The 13,308-nt window shown below is 46.7% G+C and overlaps 1 protein-coding gene across 1 annotated transcript in view; it reads left to right on the plus strand.

Annotated features, from left to right (window-relative positions):
- Nucleotides 1-7,836: 7,836 nt before the first annotated feature.
- Nucleotides 7,837-13,308, plus strand: part of LOC115307193 (homeobox protein NOBOX-like) — a 16,413-nt gene continuing 10,941 nt past the window's right edge. Inside the window, exons 1-5 of the mRNA XM_029958159.1 lie at nucleotides 7,837-7,903; nucleotides 10,503-10,919; nucleotides 11,326-11,432; nucleotides 11,921-12,063; nucleotides 12,829-12,962. Coding sequence (XP_029814019.1) covers nucleotides 7,837-7,903; nucleotides 10,503-10,919; nucleotides 11,326-11,432; nucleotides 11,921-12,063; nucleotides 12,829-12,962 — 868 coding nt within the window. The remainder of the gene's footprint in view (nucleotides 7,904-10,502; nucleotides 10,920-11,325; nucleotides 11,433-11,920; nucleotides 12,064-12,828; nucleotides 12,963-13,308) is intronic.

The following is a 13,308-nucleotide window of genomic DNA, read 5'->3' on the forward strand; positions in this document are numbered from 1 at the left end:
ACTACTGACTTCAAATGGAAGACCTTTCCCAACACAGCCTTGCATTTGATCATTAATACAGCAAATATGCAGACAGCTCTCCAAAGGATTTTAAGCATTAAGGCCAGGCACCGTGCCAATATATATACAAATATTTATACTTTTCCTGCACTTCAGTACAAGCTGCCTTTTACTCCGTAATCCTCTTCATATGACCTGCTCTCCATGCAGTGCTCCAACAGTCCTGACAGGCAGATAAATATGACCTGATCAGCAAATAAGGAACAGGAAGTATGTTAGTTCTGTATATGGGACCACTACAATCCCTTTTGAAATTGGCAACAGAAGCACTTTTTTATTTCTTTTTTTCTTGGTTGTGTTTTTTTTTCCTTGTTGCCATAATTATTTTCCTGCTGAGGAAAGAAGCGGGGAAATTTCAGTCAATAAAAGCTTCTGGTCTGTGGTGGGGTTTTTTGTTTGTTTTTTGTAAGTCTCCCGACTTTAATCCTGAATTCTAATCTTGAGGAGCCCACAGACAGGATAGAGAGATTATACAGGCACCAGAGTCCCATGGGTGGAAATTCCAGATCATGCAAGAGTCAGAAGGTGTGGCTGCTGTCCTGGAATACATGGCAAGAGAGCACAGGAGGATGTATGCAAAACAGGGGGAGGAACTCCACCAACTACCTCATTTTAGGGAATCCAGACAGAGAAAGAAGTGTCTTTGGAAGTCCACCTTTAGTTTGGTGTTTTCTAGCCTTGAATTACTTTTAAAAAGTATTTCCACTGTAAAACTGTAACAATAAACAGCTGCAGAACTGTGACTGTAAATGCTGGCAGTGTAAGCAGATCCCTCTCAGTTATTAATTGGTTTAGCATCCCATTTGAATTGATCCATTTGATCTTGGTTTGATTGTCTCAGCTCCTGGTTTACCTGGGACTATCAGCCTGGGAAACAAAATATGTCTCTGAAATCAGCTGTCAGGGGCAAGAGCAGAGGACTCCAGTGGTGAGACTGTTTACTCTGGTACATAAACAGAGCTGCAGTCCCAGGGAACCATGGTTCCCAAAGGAGCTGTAACTGCCCGGATCTGTGGGATGTATGAGTGGCTAAAAGGTGGCTCTCCCCATGTCCTTGTATGAGAAACAAAAATACGGTTTTTATATAAATAGACGTATCATGAAGTTGTAAGATATCCAAGTTACAAGAGCTGAACTTGGGTATCAGGGTCTCTTTTGGTAGGATAAGGGAAATGAGAAAATTCTTTAAAAATTCAGTCTTTTAGGGCCATTTTGTACACGAGGTTCCTTTTCTCTTTGGGCTAAGAACAAAGGAATTTCCATCACCTTTGACAGGGGATGGCTTGCAGCCAACTGGGAAAAAGGGAAAGCCCCAGGACAGGCTCGTGGCACCCGTCCCCTCCAGGATGGGTGTTCCCCAGGGCAGGTGTGGGGGATGTGTGACCCTGTCCCCAAGGCATGTGGCACATGTCACCCTGCATAAGGTGGCTCTGTAGGGCCACCCAACCCACAGCACCACAGAGCACCAGGGGCCACACTGCCCCCTCACCACAGTGCCCTCCCCGACTGGGACAGGGCTGGGAGCAAACGGGGCTGCTTCCCCACCCTGGGCACCATGAGCCTGTTGCTGCAGGGGCGTCTTTGTACCCCATAAAGGCTTTACGCGTCCTTGAAGGAAGCATCTTGTATAAACTGAAATTAATTGGGGCCTCACTATTGGCTCTGTGCAGGCCCTGCTCAGCAATAACTAAAACATCCCTGTGTTACCAGTACTGATCCAGCACAAATCCAAAGCACAGCCCCTACCAGCTACTGGGAAGAAATGTAACTAGCCCAGCCCAGCCTAGTCCAACGCAAATCCTGAGTCCATCTCAAGCCTGAGGAACAAGGCCTTTGACTGGGGAGGAGATGGGACCTGTGGCCCTGTGACATTCACATAGTGACACAGGTTTTCCCTGTATCCCGCTGGCAGCCCCGGGTATCCTGCTGAGCCTCAGCAGACAGGTGGGCATGGCCAAGTCCTCAGAGCGTGTGGAAAATGTTCTACAGACTTTTTAGTTTTGCATTTATTTATGCCTGGTTTTCCCCTCGTATAACTTTGCACCTTTCTGTACTAAAGCGCCCATAAGGTGCAGGTCGGAAGAAGTGATTCCAGCCTGCTGTAATGATGAAAATAAACTTATTCAGCTAAACGTGCTTTGAAGTACTGGCAGAGCAGCAGCCTGCAAAGTTCAGCTGGAAGCAGTTTACAAACTTTCTGAGGCTATTTGGTCTACTGTTCAATACATCAACAACTCAGAGTGCAACTACTGTTCTTCTGCCCCTAAACTACACCTCAAGAACAGAAGCTATTGTTTAAAGAGCATGGAATTGCTTATCTCCTACTGCCAAAACTGAATACGGACGAATCTTCCTCCCAGACAAAAGGCGCCAGGACAGAAAGCTCTTGCTGCCCACAGAGTTCCCCGGCTGTCCCAACAACTGCACCTGAGAACCAGTGGGTAAGCAATTTCTTTCCTAGGGGAAAGGGCTTTTGTTCGCTTGTGGGAGTCCTGAGGGGGCATAGAAAGGAGCCACTTGCGCTGTCAAAAAGCCCTTACCCAGAAAAAACACCTAGCCACACAATCCCCACCATGCCCAGCCCTGCTCCCAGCCCTGGGGAGGAATAAAGAGGGGAGGAAGAGGAGCACATCCAAAATCCAGGTCAATGTCCTCCTCCTCCTCCTGTGTCACCAGAAGGGCCAGGAAAAGCACTGTGGGCAGGCTGACACCGAGGGTGGAAGGTGACAACAGGGCTGATGTGGGCACATCAATCACTTCTGTGTCTAGCTGGCAGTGCTGGGGGCTCAGCTGGACCCTTTGCTATGGAATATGGGGACTTGGATCTGCTGGGAACTTAAAGGCACCAGCAGCTCACCATCACCAACACTATCTTTCAGCAGAAAAATAGACTGAAGACAACCTGGATGCATCCTAGATCCAAGCATTGGCACCTCGTTGATGACATCTTGGTGCGACGGAGAGATGTCCGCGATGTCCATCACACCCACGTGATGCCCAGTGCAGAATGCCAAACAGACCATCGACTTGTGTGCTGTAAACTTGACTTCAACCTTAAGTTCAAACCTAAAAGGGGTGGTATTCCAAGGAGGAGACTCCAAGTTAACGATCTTAAATCAGCTAAAGTGAGAGACAACTTTCAGGCAAACCTTCAAACTAGGCTCGAGGATCATTCCATAGATCCCTCTCCTGAATCACTTTGGCAGCATATTAAAAACAGCATCCTGCAGTCCTCTGAGGAATCCTTAGGGTTCTCCTTCAAGAAGAACAAGGACTGGTTTGATGAAAACAACCAAGAGATCCAGGAATTGTTGAGGAAGAAGAGAATCGCCCACCAAGTACACCTTGCACTGCCGTCTCGTCACGTAAGAAAAGCAGACTTTCATCTTGCATGCAGCAGGCTCCAACAGCAACTTCGTGACATCCAGAACAAGTGGTGGATCAGTCTAGCAGGAAAAATTCAATTATGTGCAGATACGGGTGATCACAGAGGATTCTATGAGGCCCTGAAAACAGCATATGGGCCTACATACCAGGCACAAAGTCCTCTACTCAGTGAAGGTGGTCAAACGTTTCTGACAGATAAAACCTCCATTCTGAATCGATGGTCTGAACACTTTCAGACTCTTTTCAGTACCAATCATGTAGCTCAAGACTCAGCAATTCAACACATTACACAACAGCCAGCGAAGGATGAACTGGATATTGCCCCTACTAGGGGAGAAACTCTTAAGGCCATACAGCAGGTGAAAACTGGCAAGGCAGCTGGGATTGATGGAATTCCACCTGAAGTCTGGAAACATGGGGGCCAAGCACTCCATGCTAAATTCCACGAGTTTGTGGTGTGCTGTTGGGAACTAGGCAAACTACCATCAGACCTTCATGACGCAGTCATTATCACCTCATATAAGAAGAAGGGAGATAAATCAGACTGCTCTAACTACTGAGGTATTACTCTGCTCTCCATTGCTGGCAAAATCCTGGCAAGAATACTCTTGAACAGACTAATACCCACTATAGCAGAAGGAATTCTACCTGAAAGCCAATGTGGTTTCAGAGCCAACAGGAGTACCACAGACATGGTATTTGTTCTCAGGCAACTGCAAGAGAAGTGTAGGGAACAGAACAAAGGTCTTTATGTAACCTTTGTTGACCTCACCAAGGCTTTCGATCCTGTGAGCAGAAAAGGTCTGTGGCAGATTTTGGAACGTTTAGGTTGTCCCCCCAAGTTCCTTAAAATGATCATCTCACTCCATGAGGATCAGCACGGCCAAGTCAGATATGGCAATGCAGTTTTTGAGCCCTTTCTAATAACTAATGGTGTGAAACAAGGCTGCGTTCTCGCTCCTACCCCATTCACCATCTTTTTCAGCAGGATGCTCCAAAGGGCCACGGCAGACCTCGATGATCAGGACGGGATCTACATTCGATATCATACCGATGGAAGCCCTTTCAACCTGAGGCGACTGAAGGCCCACACCAAGACCTTAAACCATCTTGTCCAGGAGCTGCTTTATGCTGATGACGCCGCCCTCGTCGCTCACACAGAAGCAGCTCTGCAGCGTTTAACATCCTGCTTTGCTGAGGCTGCTGAGCTCTTTGGGCTGGAAGTCAGCTTAAAGAAAACAGAAGTTCTCCATCAACCTGCACCTCAGGAAGTCCCCCATCATCCCCATATCACCATTGGCCAATCAGAGTTCAAATCAGTCCAGCAGTTTAATTACCTTGGCAGCCTCATCTCCTCGGATGGTGAGATTGACGGGGAGATGGACAACAGGTTAGCAAAGGCATAGAGAGCTTTTGGAAAACTCCATAAAAGAGTTTGGTGAAATAAACACTTGAAGAAAAGCACAAAGATCAGTGTTTACAGAGCCATTGTGCTGTCTACTCTCTCATATGGGTCCGAATCCTGGGTCATCTACAGCCACCACCTGCGACTCCTGGAACGCTTCCATCAACGCTGCCTCCGAACAATCCTAAACATCCCCTGGTCAGATGATGTGACCAATACGTCTGTTCTAGAACAGGCAGCAGTTACGAGCATTGAGGCCATGTTGCTGAGAACACAGCTGTGCTGGGCAGGACATGTCTCAAGGATGAAGGACCAACCACCCCCTCCCTAAGATCTTGCTTTATGGTGAACTTGCCACCGGCTGCTGCATGAGAGGAGCCCCGAAGAGGAGATACAAGGACTCCCTGAAACAACATCTCAGCCTTGGCCACACTGATCTTCATCACTGGTCTACTCTGGCCTCCAATCGGGGGGTCTGGAGACACACCATCTATAACACTGCTGCTGCCTTTGAGAACGCAGCAGGATCACCATCGAAGAGAAAAAGACAACGCAGAAAGAACCGTGTCCTGTCCATCCCATCCAAGGAGTCTTTCTGCTGTGCCTTTTGCAACCGGACGTGTCTATCTCGCATTGGCCTCTTTAGCCACCAGTGTGCTTGTAGCAAATGTGGGTAGAGCCCTTCCCAAATCTTCGTTCGCAAAGCCCAGCCATGAATGAGTATGTTTAGGAACATTTAAAGGTCAGCTTATGCTTCTAAGCGCTCATGCCCTGGTTTACTTTGATTTCTTGCATTTCAGATAGGCCTCAACTTCTCACTATTTATTTCAATTTTTAACTCTAGCACCATCCTGCCACCGAAATCCATATCTGCACTGAAATGCTTTCTGAAGTTGATTAACATCTCTTTGATTTGTACAAACTTAATCAAACTAGTACAATACCCCTTCCAACTGCGCATTCAGGTTACAGGAATCAAGTTTAACAGAGTATCTGCTGTGTCCTATCACAGTCTTCTTTATGAGTCAGGATTTCTCCCTACATTATCTAATGAGGATAACCTGATTTCCCAAAAAATTAGTGTTAAACAGAAGCATAGGGTTTGTCAAACAGGTCCCAATACTTATCTAGGAAGATCCACAAAGAAGGCAGGGCATAGGAACGCTGTGTGAGAGGTGCCAGTGTATCTTCCCCAGGAACCTGTGGAGACTGATACATAGTGTATCCAGACAAAAGAAATTCAGTATTTCTATACTGAAAAAAAAAAACCTCAGAGGGCAGTTACACTAATTTATTCTTGTGAGAAGAACAGCAATGGAGCACAAGTATAAACTACATCTAAACAGCTTTGTTGAGAGTCCGAGAAAGTAACTGTTTACATCTGAAAGTTAATGTTATGACTCCTGTCATTTTTCATATAAAGAAGTATAAAATATATATACATATAGATATATGTGGCTCTAAAGAGAGGAAAAAAAAAAGCTCACAGCCCTGGGAACCTGAGTTGGTCCCTCCTCAAGGAAAATAAAAGAAAGCATTCTCCACAGTTCTTACTCCCTTCAAAAGAAAAAGCTGATATTAGGACCAGAATTCAGTAAATAAATACAACCTTGCTCAGAAACAGGAACCTCTGAAGCAGTTAGTGATTTTTATAATTTGCACTTTTATCTAATATTGAAGAGGTCCCATCCCTTCTGAGTTATGTTTTGTCGGCTGAATGCTGTTAGCAAACTAAATGCCATTTTAGCCACAATGACACTGCAGCCAGCATGTCTTGCAGCTGGTGGCTGAACCAGGTGCACAGTTAGACCGATTATACTGTCTGCAAAATGCTGGCACCTGTTTCAGCTTACACTCATTTAACATGGTGAAACTGCTTTCAGGTGAAAGTATCTGTAGAAGCAGGACCTTCCAAGCTCTAGTGAACCTTGAAACAAAGACAGAAGGTATTAGGGAAACACACAGTAGGAGAATGGTGCCGTGAGAGCAACAAGATGGTAAGCCAGTAACCATGAGGAGGATGAAGGATATTCTATTTTGGTGCATCAGAATGCAGTGAAGCAAGGCTCATTCTTCATGCCAGCACTGTCTTTGCAGACAGTGCACCCCCATTGATGGAGAACCAGAAGCACTGCTAAATAACTACAGCCAGAGCACGTTAAAAAAGTAATATCTTCCTGCCAGCCCACTGGAAAAGACTACAGAATCACAGAGTCCTTAGGGTTGGAAGGGACCTCCAGAGAGCATCCAGTCCAACCCCCTGCCAATGCAGGGTCACCTGGAGCAAGTGACAGGGTAGCAGGTCAGGTGGGTTTGGAATGTCTCCAGAGGGAGATCCACGACCTCCCTGGGCAGCCTGTTCCAGTTATTTATGCTGAAGTGGAGCTTTTTGTGCTTTAGTTTATGGCCGTTGCTGCCCTCCTGTTGCTGGGCGCAACTGAAGGGAGTCTGGCACCATCCTCTTGGCACCTGCCTTGGAAATATTTATATGCATTAATGAGATCCTGTCTCAGCATTCTCTTCTCCAGACAAAATAGACCCAGCTCCCACAGCCTCTCCTCAGAGAGATGCTCCAACCCCCTCATCACCTTTGTGGCCTCCGCTGGACCCCCTCCAGCAGCTCCTTGTCTTTCTTGCACTGAGGAGGCCGGACTGGACACACCACTCTAGATAACGCGAGCTTTGCAACATCTAGGCTTCGGCGGCGTGCTGTGGGCGGCATTTCCACCAGCTCTTCGCGGGAAGCAGTCTCCCAGGTATCCTGAGCCGAGCTTGAAGCATTCCCGTACCGTCCGTGGGGGAACAGCATCCCCGCCGAGGCCGAGCGGGGACGCTGCCCCGTTCCCTGCGGGTGCGGGGGTCGGGCAGCCTCCCCCGCTGTCCCGGGTCTCCTTGATGAGCCGGCGGGGCCGGGGCAGGACTGACCTCGGGCGGGGCATTAACCGGACCGGGCTGGGCGAGGCCGGGAGCACAGCCGAGCCGGGATGGACGGGACGGGCGCGGACGGAGAAAACAAGGAGCGGGCGGCCGGAAAGCTGAGTAAGGGTGATGGTAAGGGTTGTTATGGGGGTTAATTTAAGGTTTATTATAAGGGTTCTTACAAGGGTATGGGTAAGGGTGGTGCCGGCTCGCCTTAATGACCGGAGGGAGGCAGTCGGCGATGAGCTTAATGAGTGGCACCAGGGGAAGGGTAATGGCTCCTCCGGGATGTTATCTGGGCGCTCCGGCCAACATTCCCCCCGCCTCCCTCATCCCCGCGGAGTCCTGACCCCGCACAGACTCATCCTGGTGTCTGGGGCTCCATGGCGGAGTTTGGGGACGAAGGGCTGCGGGGCCCTCGTGTGCCTTGGCTTGTAAAAGCACCTGAGCGAGGGTTGGGGGCAGGTGCCTTTCCCCTCCTGTCGCGCTGAGGGGCTCCCGCTGCCTCCGGTTTTCTCTGTCGTACCTTCCCCCCGCTGTCCGGTTTTCCTCCTCCTTGTGTGGATGGACCTCTGACATCTGTCCGTGTGCGTGCCTTCAGGTGGCTTTGTAATAAATGCCCCAAAAACCCTCAGAAGTCTTGCTGTCACAGTGCAAGTGGTTGGCTTGCTCCAAGAAATGTCTAAGGAGGTGGTTGTGAGAAGGAAAAGAGAGCTTGGCTTCCTGCTCGTGCGCCTTCAGCAGCTCAGGTGTTCCAGACTGAACGTCTGATGTTCCCAGTCAGTTAAAATCTCCGCTGCTTAAGGTTATGTTTATCTAAAAGTGGGACAAAGTGATGTTCAGTCTGGTCTCTTGCCATATGGGAGAAAGGAGTGGTTTGGTAAGTCCCTCTTTATTACCATGAAGGCCTATCTTTCTCTCCAAACTATTTTTATTACAGCTCTTCCTTGTCAATCCCAAGTTGTTGTGAGGCCTTTGCTATGTATTTTAGAAATAAGAGCAATTTACTTTCTCTTGCAAGAGTATTTCTGTGGGTGATATAAAACAGGTAGAAAGTACCTACACAAGACTTGGAAATTTATTTTGTGGTGTAAACACATACTGGTGTTTGCACAGAAACAAGTGAAACCCCTGCTCAAATCAAAGCACTAAGCTGAAAATGCCATTGCCTATTTGAGGTGTTGGGTGAGTGACAGAAAATACTGGTTTTTTCACATGATGAGTGAGATGAGCTAAGAGGCAACAAGGAGGGTGATGGAAAAAGGAATTATACAGAACAGAGCCAGACCGTGCCTCACTGTTTCTTGACCCTCCCCATCAGAATATTTCATGTCAATAGCAGTGGAAACTGTTGTTGCTTAACAAGATCAAATTATTATAGTTGCATAGCTTCCTGCTTCTGTTTCTTTCCCCTGCAGCTAATTTAGTTCTCTTAATCCTGTAAAAAGCAAACTGGAAGGTCTTGGAACAGCCTGGCATCCCCTCATACTTCCATGCAGATTCTCCCATCTGATGGATGTTATGGGACTCCTTCTTGACTAACAGTTGTTTCAGAAAGAAACATTGAGGCAGAAAGCAAATCCCTTATTTTGATATTGCACTAATATATATCAAAAGTAAACCAGAGGGAAATGTTAGAAAGAGAATTATTCTAGATCCCCAAATTAAACGACCAAGTTTCTCTGTAAGCATATACAACTGAAATGCTGCCAACAGTCTGCTCAAACTTTCCCCCCTCCAGACAGAGGTAGATACATGGGTTTGGGTTTGTTATTCTACTTTCTATTCTTAAGCATTTATTTGTTTGTTTGTTTGATTGATTGATTGTTTTGTTTAGCTAGCAGGAATCACACAGACTCAGACATTCTAAGACAACCAGCAGGTTTTTGGGACATTGTTTTTTGGAAAAGTATATGCCAACTGGAAAAGTATAATGCTTCTTTATTGTTATGTTGCTTATTTTAATTATTTCTCTTGCTGTGTTCTCTCTGACCTGTCTTCTACTATTTAGTCTTCCTTACTATAATGCAGTTTGTGCTTTTTGTTAAACTTGATCACACTTCTGCACCTGTTTTTGTCCTCATCCAGCTATTTAATTTGCTGGTTTGTAAGTCTGTTATTTGTAAGTGTGGCTGAAGCTGCAGAAAAATAATTCAAGGCAGTTATCAGAAGCTTATACAATTAATGGTTTTTGCTTGGTCAGCTTTGGTAAGACAGAAATACATAAAAAATTGTCTGCCATTTGTTAGATAATCCCTGTTGACACAATAGACCAGAATTTCACTTGTGTCTTTCTTTTGCTCGTAAATCATTAATTTTTATTCTGTCCATTATTCCAGAGACCTTTGCTGTCCCCAGTGCTGTTTTCCCACTACTGTATTTGTAATATGCAACCTTCCCTTTATTCTCTGTGCCTGGAATTACCTCTCCCTGTAGTTTACAGTTGGTAATGTTTTTGCAGACATCTTCACTCTCAATATGAACCATTTCTCATCACAGAAGTTTGACTATCTCCCTATTGATCATTTCAGTTTCTTTGCTCTTGCTTCCCTGGCAGGCTCTGTCCTGGTGACAGTTTTTATTTTGAGCTCTCCAATTCTTGTCACTGTTGGGTTTTGTTGTGTGGTGTTTTCCTTCTTCCATAACTGAAACTCCTGATCCAGGCACAGTGCATGTGAGGTGGGGTATGGGTTGGTTTTGGGGTGTTTTTTTTCCCATTTTTTCCTTACAGAGTGCCAGGATGAGGAGTACAACGTGCTGCAGTGTAAGGAGCACTTTGTGGTGGATCATGAGCGCCCAGGTCAGTCAGGGTCCCCTGAACACTGTGAGAGTCATTACCTTGATGGGACTGAAAAGGAGGCAGAGGAGAAAAAAAGTACCAACAGAAGTGGAATGTCCGCCGAGAAAGCACCAAGTGGAATCCCTGGAGGTCCCTGCAGGCAGGATGAGGGTGGCCCAGCTACTTGCCAGTCATCCAAATGTGCTGAAGCCCAGCAATCCTACAAGGTGTCTTCAGTCTTGGAATCCAGAAGTAGCCACGATGCAACCAAGGAGGAGGGAAAAGAGGAAAAGGAGAAAAATACCTTACTTGAGAATCCAGACATCCTACCATCGGTCAGGAAGACGTCCCGCACCTTCTATAGTGCAGGTAGATACTGGGGCACCCACTGGCAGACAGGGGCACTTGGAGTGCCAGTGGCACTGGTGTTCCTTTCCCCATGCCGGAGGCCCATGGAGGTGCTGAGCTGCCCTAACTGGTGCTGCACTGCATTCCACACCATCAGATGTGTGAGGATCTTCAAATAGAGAAGATCTTCAAATAAAGTGTCTTATGTTTGAAGCACCGCTAGCAGTGCTCTTTGTTTCTACTGCAAAAGAAGAGTTTTGTTTGGTTTTGTGGTTTACTTTAAAAAAAAATCTTTTATGTTTTTCATGTGTTTCTAAATATAGTAAAAATGTTCTGTTTTTTTTCTGCTTCCCTCTTCTGGTTTTTTTTTCTTGTTTATCACATACTCCCCATCTCTCACTCTCTTTGAACAATGCATGTTTTCTAGAGCAGCTAGAAGAGTTGGAGAAGGTGTTCCAGGAAGACCCCTATCCCGACACTGAGAAGAAGATGGAGCTTGCAGCTGCGTTTGGTGTGATGCCAAAGCGAATCCTGGTAACGCCTGCGTGAGGGACAGTGGGTTCTGTGCAGAAAAGGGATGGACAGGGACTGGGGCAGGGAGGAGGTGACAACTACACCTGCCACTGGTGACAAGGAAGAGAGCTCACAGGGATGGACACTGCTCAACCCCACCCAAAATGGCCATGGAGTCTGGGGTTGCATATCTTCCCATTTCATAAGATGACTCATATAATGGCTAGATAAATGAGGCTAAGAAGATCAGAGTTAATCTCTTTTGTCTTGAAAATCATGGGCAGCAAAGGAAATTGATGTTTGGGGGTGTCTTTCTGCTATTATTTTTCTGTCTGCAATGAATTGTGCAGGTTCTTGGGAAGAAAGGTTTCTTGAGGTTCCTTTCTGTCAAAGAAAGGTTTTTGGGCTCACCTGGTGATGTGTGGAAGCAGTCACTGCTGATTCGTTGCCAGTGTCCCCATGTGTAGATGTTTTCCTTCCTGAATGCATCCTTTCTTTCCATTCATCAGGTCTGGTTTCAGAATCGCAGGGCAAAGTGGCGAAAATCGGAGAAGCTGAAAGCGAAAGGCAACAGAAAACATCCAACATCGTCACCTCTGTCACATGATTATGGGTGGGGGACCTACTCTGTTTTCTCATCTTTCCACAACAGGTACCTAATGAATTAAATGTTTTCCTTTGCCATTCCCCCTTTACATTTAAACTGTGGAGAGCTGACAATCGAGTTGGACCTTGGTAGCTCGTCAGATTTCTTGGCAAATTGTAGTAGACCCTCTTAAAAGAGGGTTTGAAATAAATCTGTTGAGATTGCTGTGGCTAAAGTCATGTGGAGCACAAGGGATGAGATAGAAAGGTCTATGGATCACCCCTTCATTTTATGTTTTTGTGAATGGTCAGGAGCCCATTGCATTTCCCACCATTGCTTTCCATTTCCATGGATTTTCACTTGGTGATGGAAGTGCTGCTTGCTTAGATCAGTCTTACAAAGTCACCTTTCCTAGGTGAGCAGGGGACATTTACTGGGGGGGGGAAGGGAGTATGTGAGGGGATAGATAGTCTTTCAAGGGGTAGTGAGTGAATGTGTGAGGGAAGAAATTAGTTTCCACAGGGATATATTTGTGGCAATCTGGAGTGAGAAAACAGAATGCAAAGAGGAAAAATTAAGTTAAAGATTGGAGACCACCTGACTTATTTCATTGCATTGTCCCTGCTGCCTGTCCTACACTGGGGACTTGAGGCTGCTTCCCCAAATACTGTCAAGACAGCATTCCTTGCACACCTAAATCAGCCACTGCTTTCTTTTTCCACCAGCTAGTGATGTAGGATCTGCCCATTGTAGGGTAGAAGAGTATGTATTTGGTCATAATGCCTTGCCTTGTCTTCTGGTTCATCCTCACACCCTTTTTACTGCCTCCAGGGCACCTCCTCTGCCTGTGCCTCCGTTGCCTGATGTTGCTCGTGACCAATCTGCCATGCTGGGAGGAAACCCTGCAGCTGGAAACTGCTCCAGCCTGCTCAGAGCACAGCTTGCACCACTCTCCTCTGCCTCAGGTGAGACCCCGACCAGCATGAGTGTTTTCCATAACTACAGCGTTGGCTGGTGGAGCTAGGATGTTCCCAGGCACTTTAGGGAAGGTCATGTGAATGCCCCATGCCATCAGTGCAAAATGTGACACCAGGTCACTGGACAGGCTGAGAAAGTTGGGATTGATCAGCCTGGAGAAGAGAAGGTTGTGTGGAGACCTCACAGCACCTTCCAGTATCTGAAGGGGCTACAGAGAAGCTGGAGAGGGACTTTTCCTCAGTGACAGGACGAGGGAGAATGGCTTCAAACTGAAAGAGGGAAAATTTAGGTTAGATATGCAGAAGAAATTCTTCCCTGTGAGGGTGGGGAGGC

Source organism: Manacus vitellinus, unplaced genomic scaffold, assembly GCF_001715985.3.
Source record: "Manacus vitellinus isolate BGI_N305 unplaced genomic scaffold, ASM171598v3 scaffold_143_pilon, whole genome shotgun sequence".
Lineage (NCBI taxonomy): Eukaryota > Metazoa > Chordata > Aves > Passeriformes > Pipridae > Manacus > Manacus vitellinus.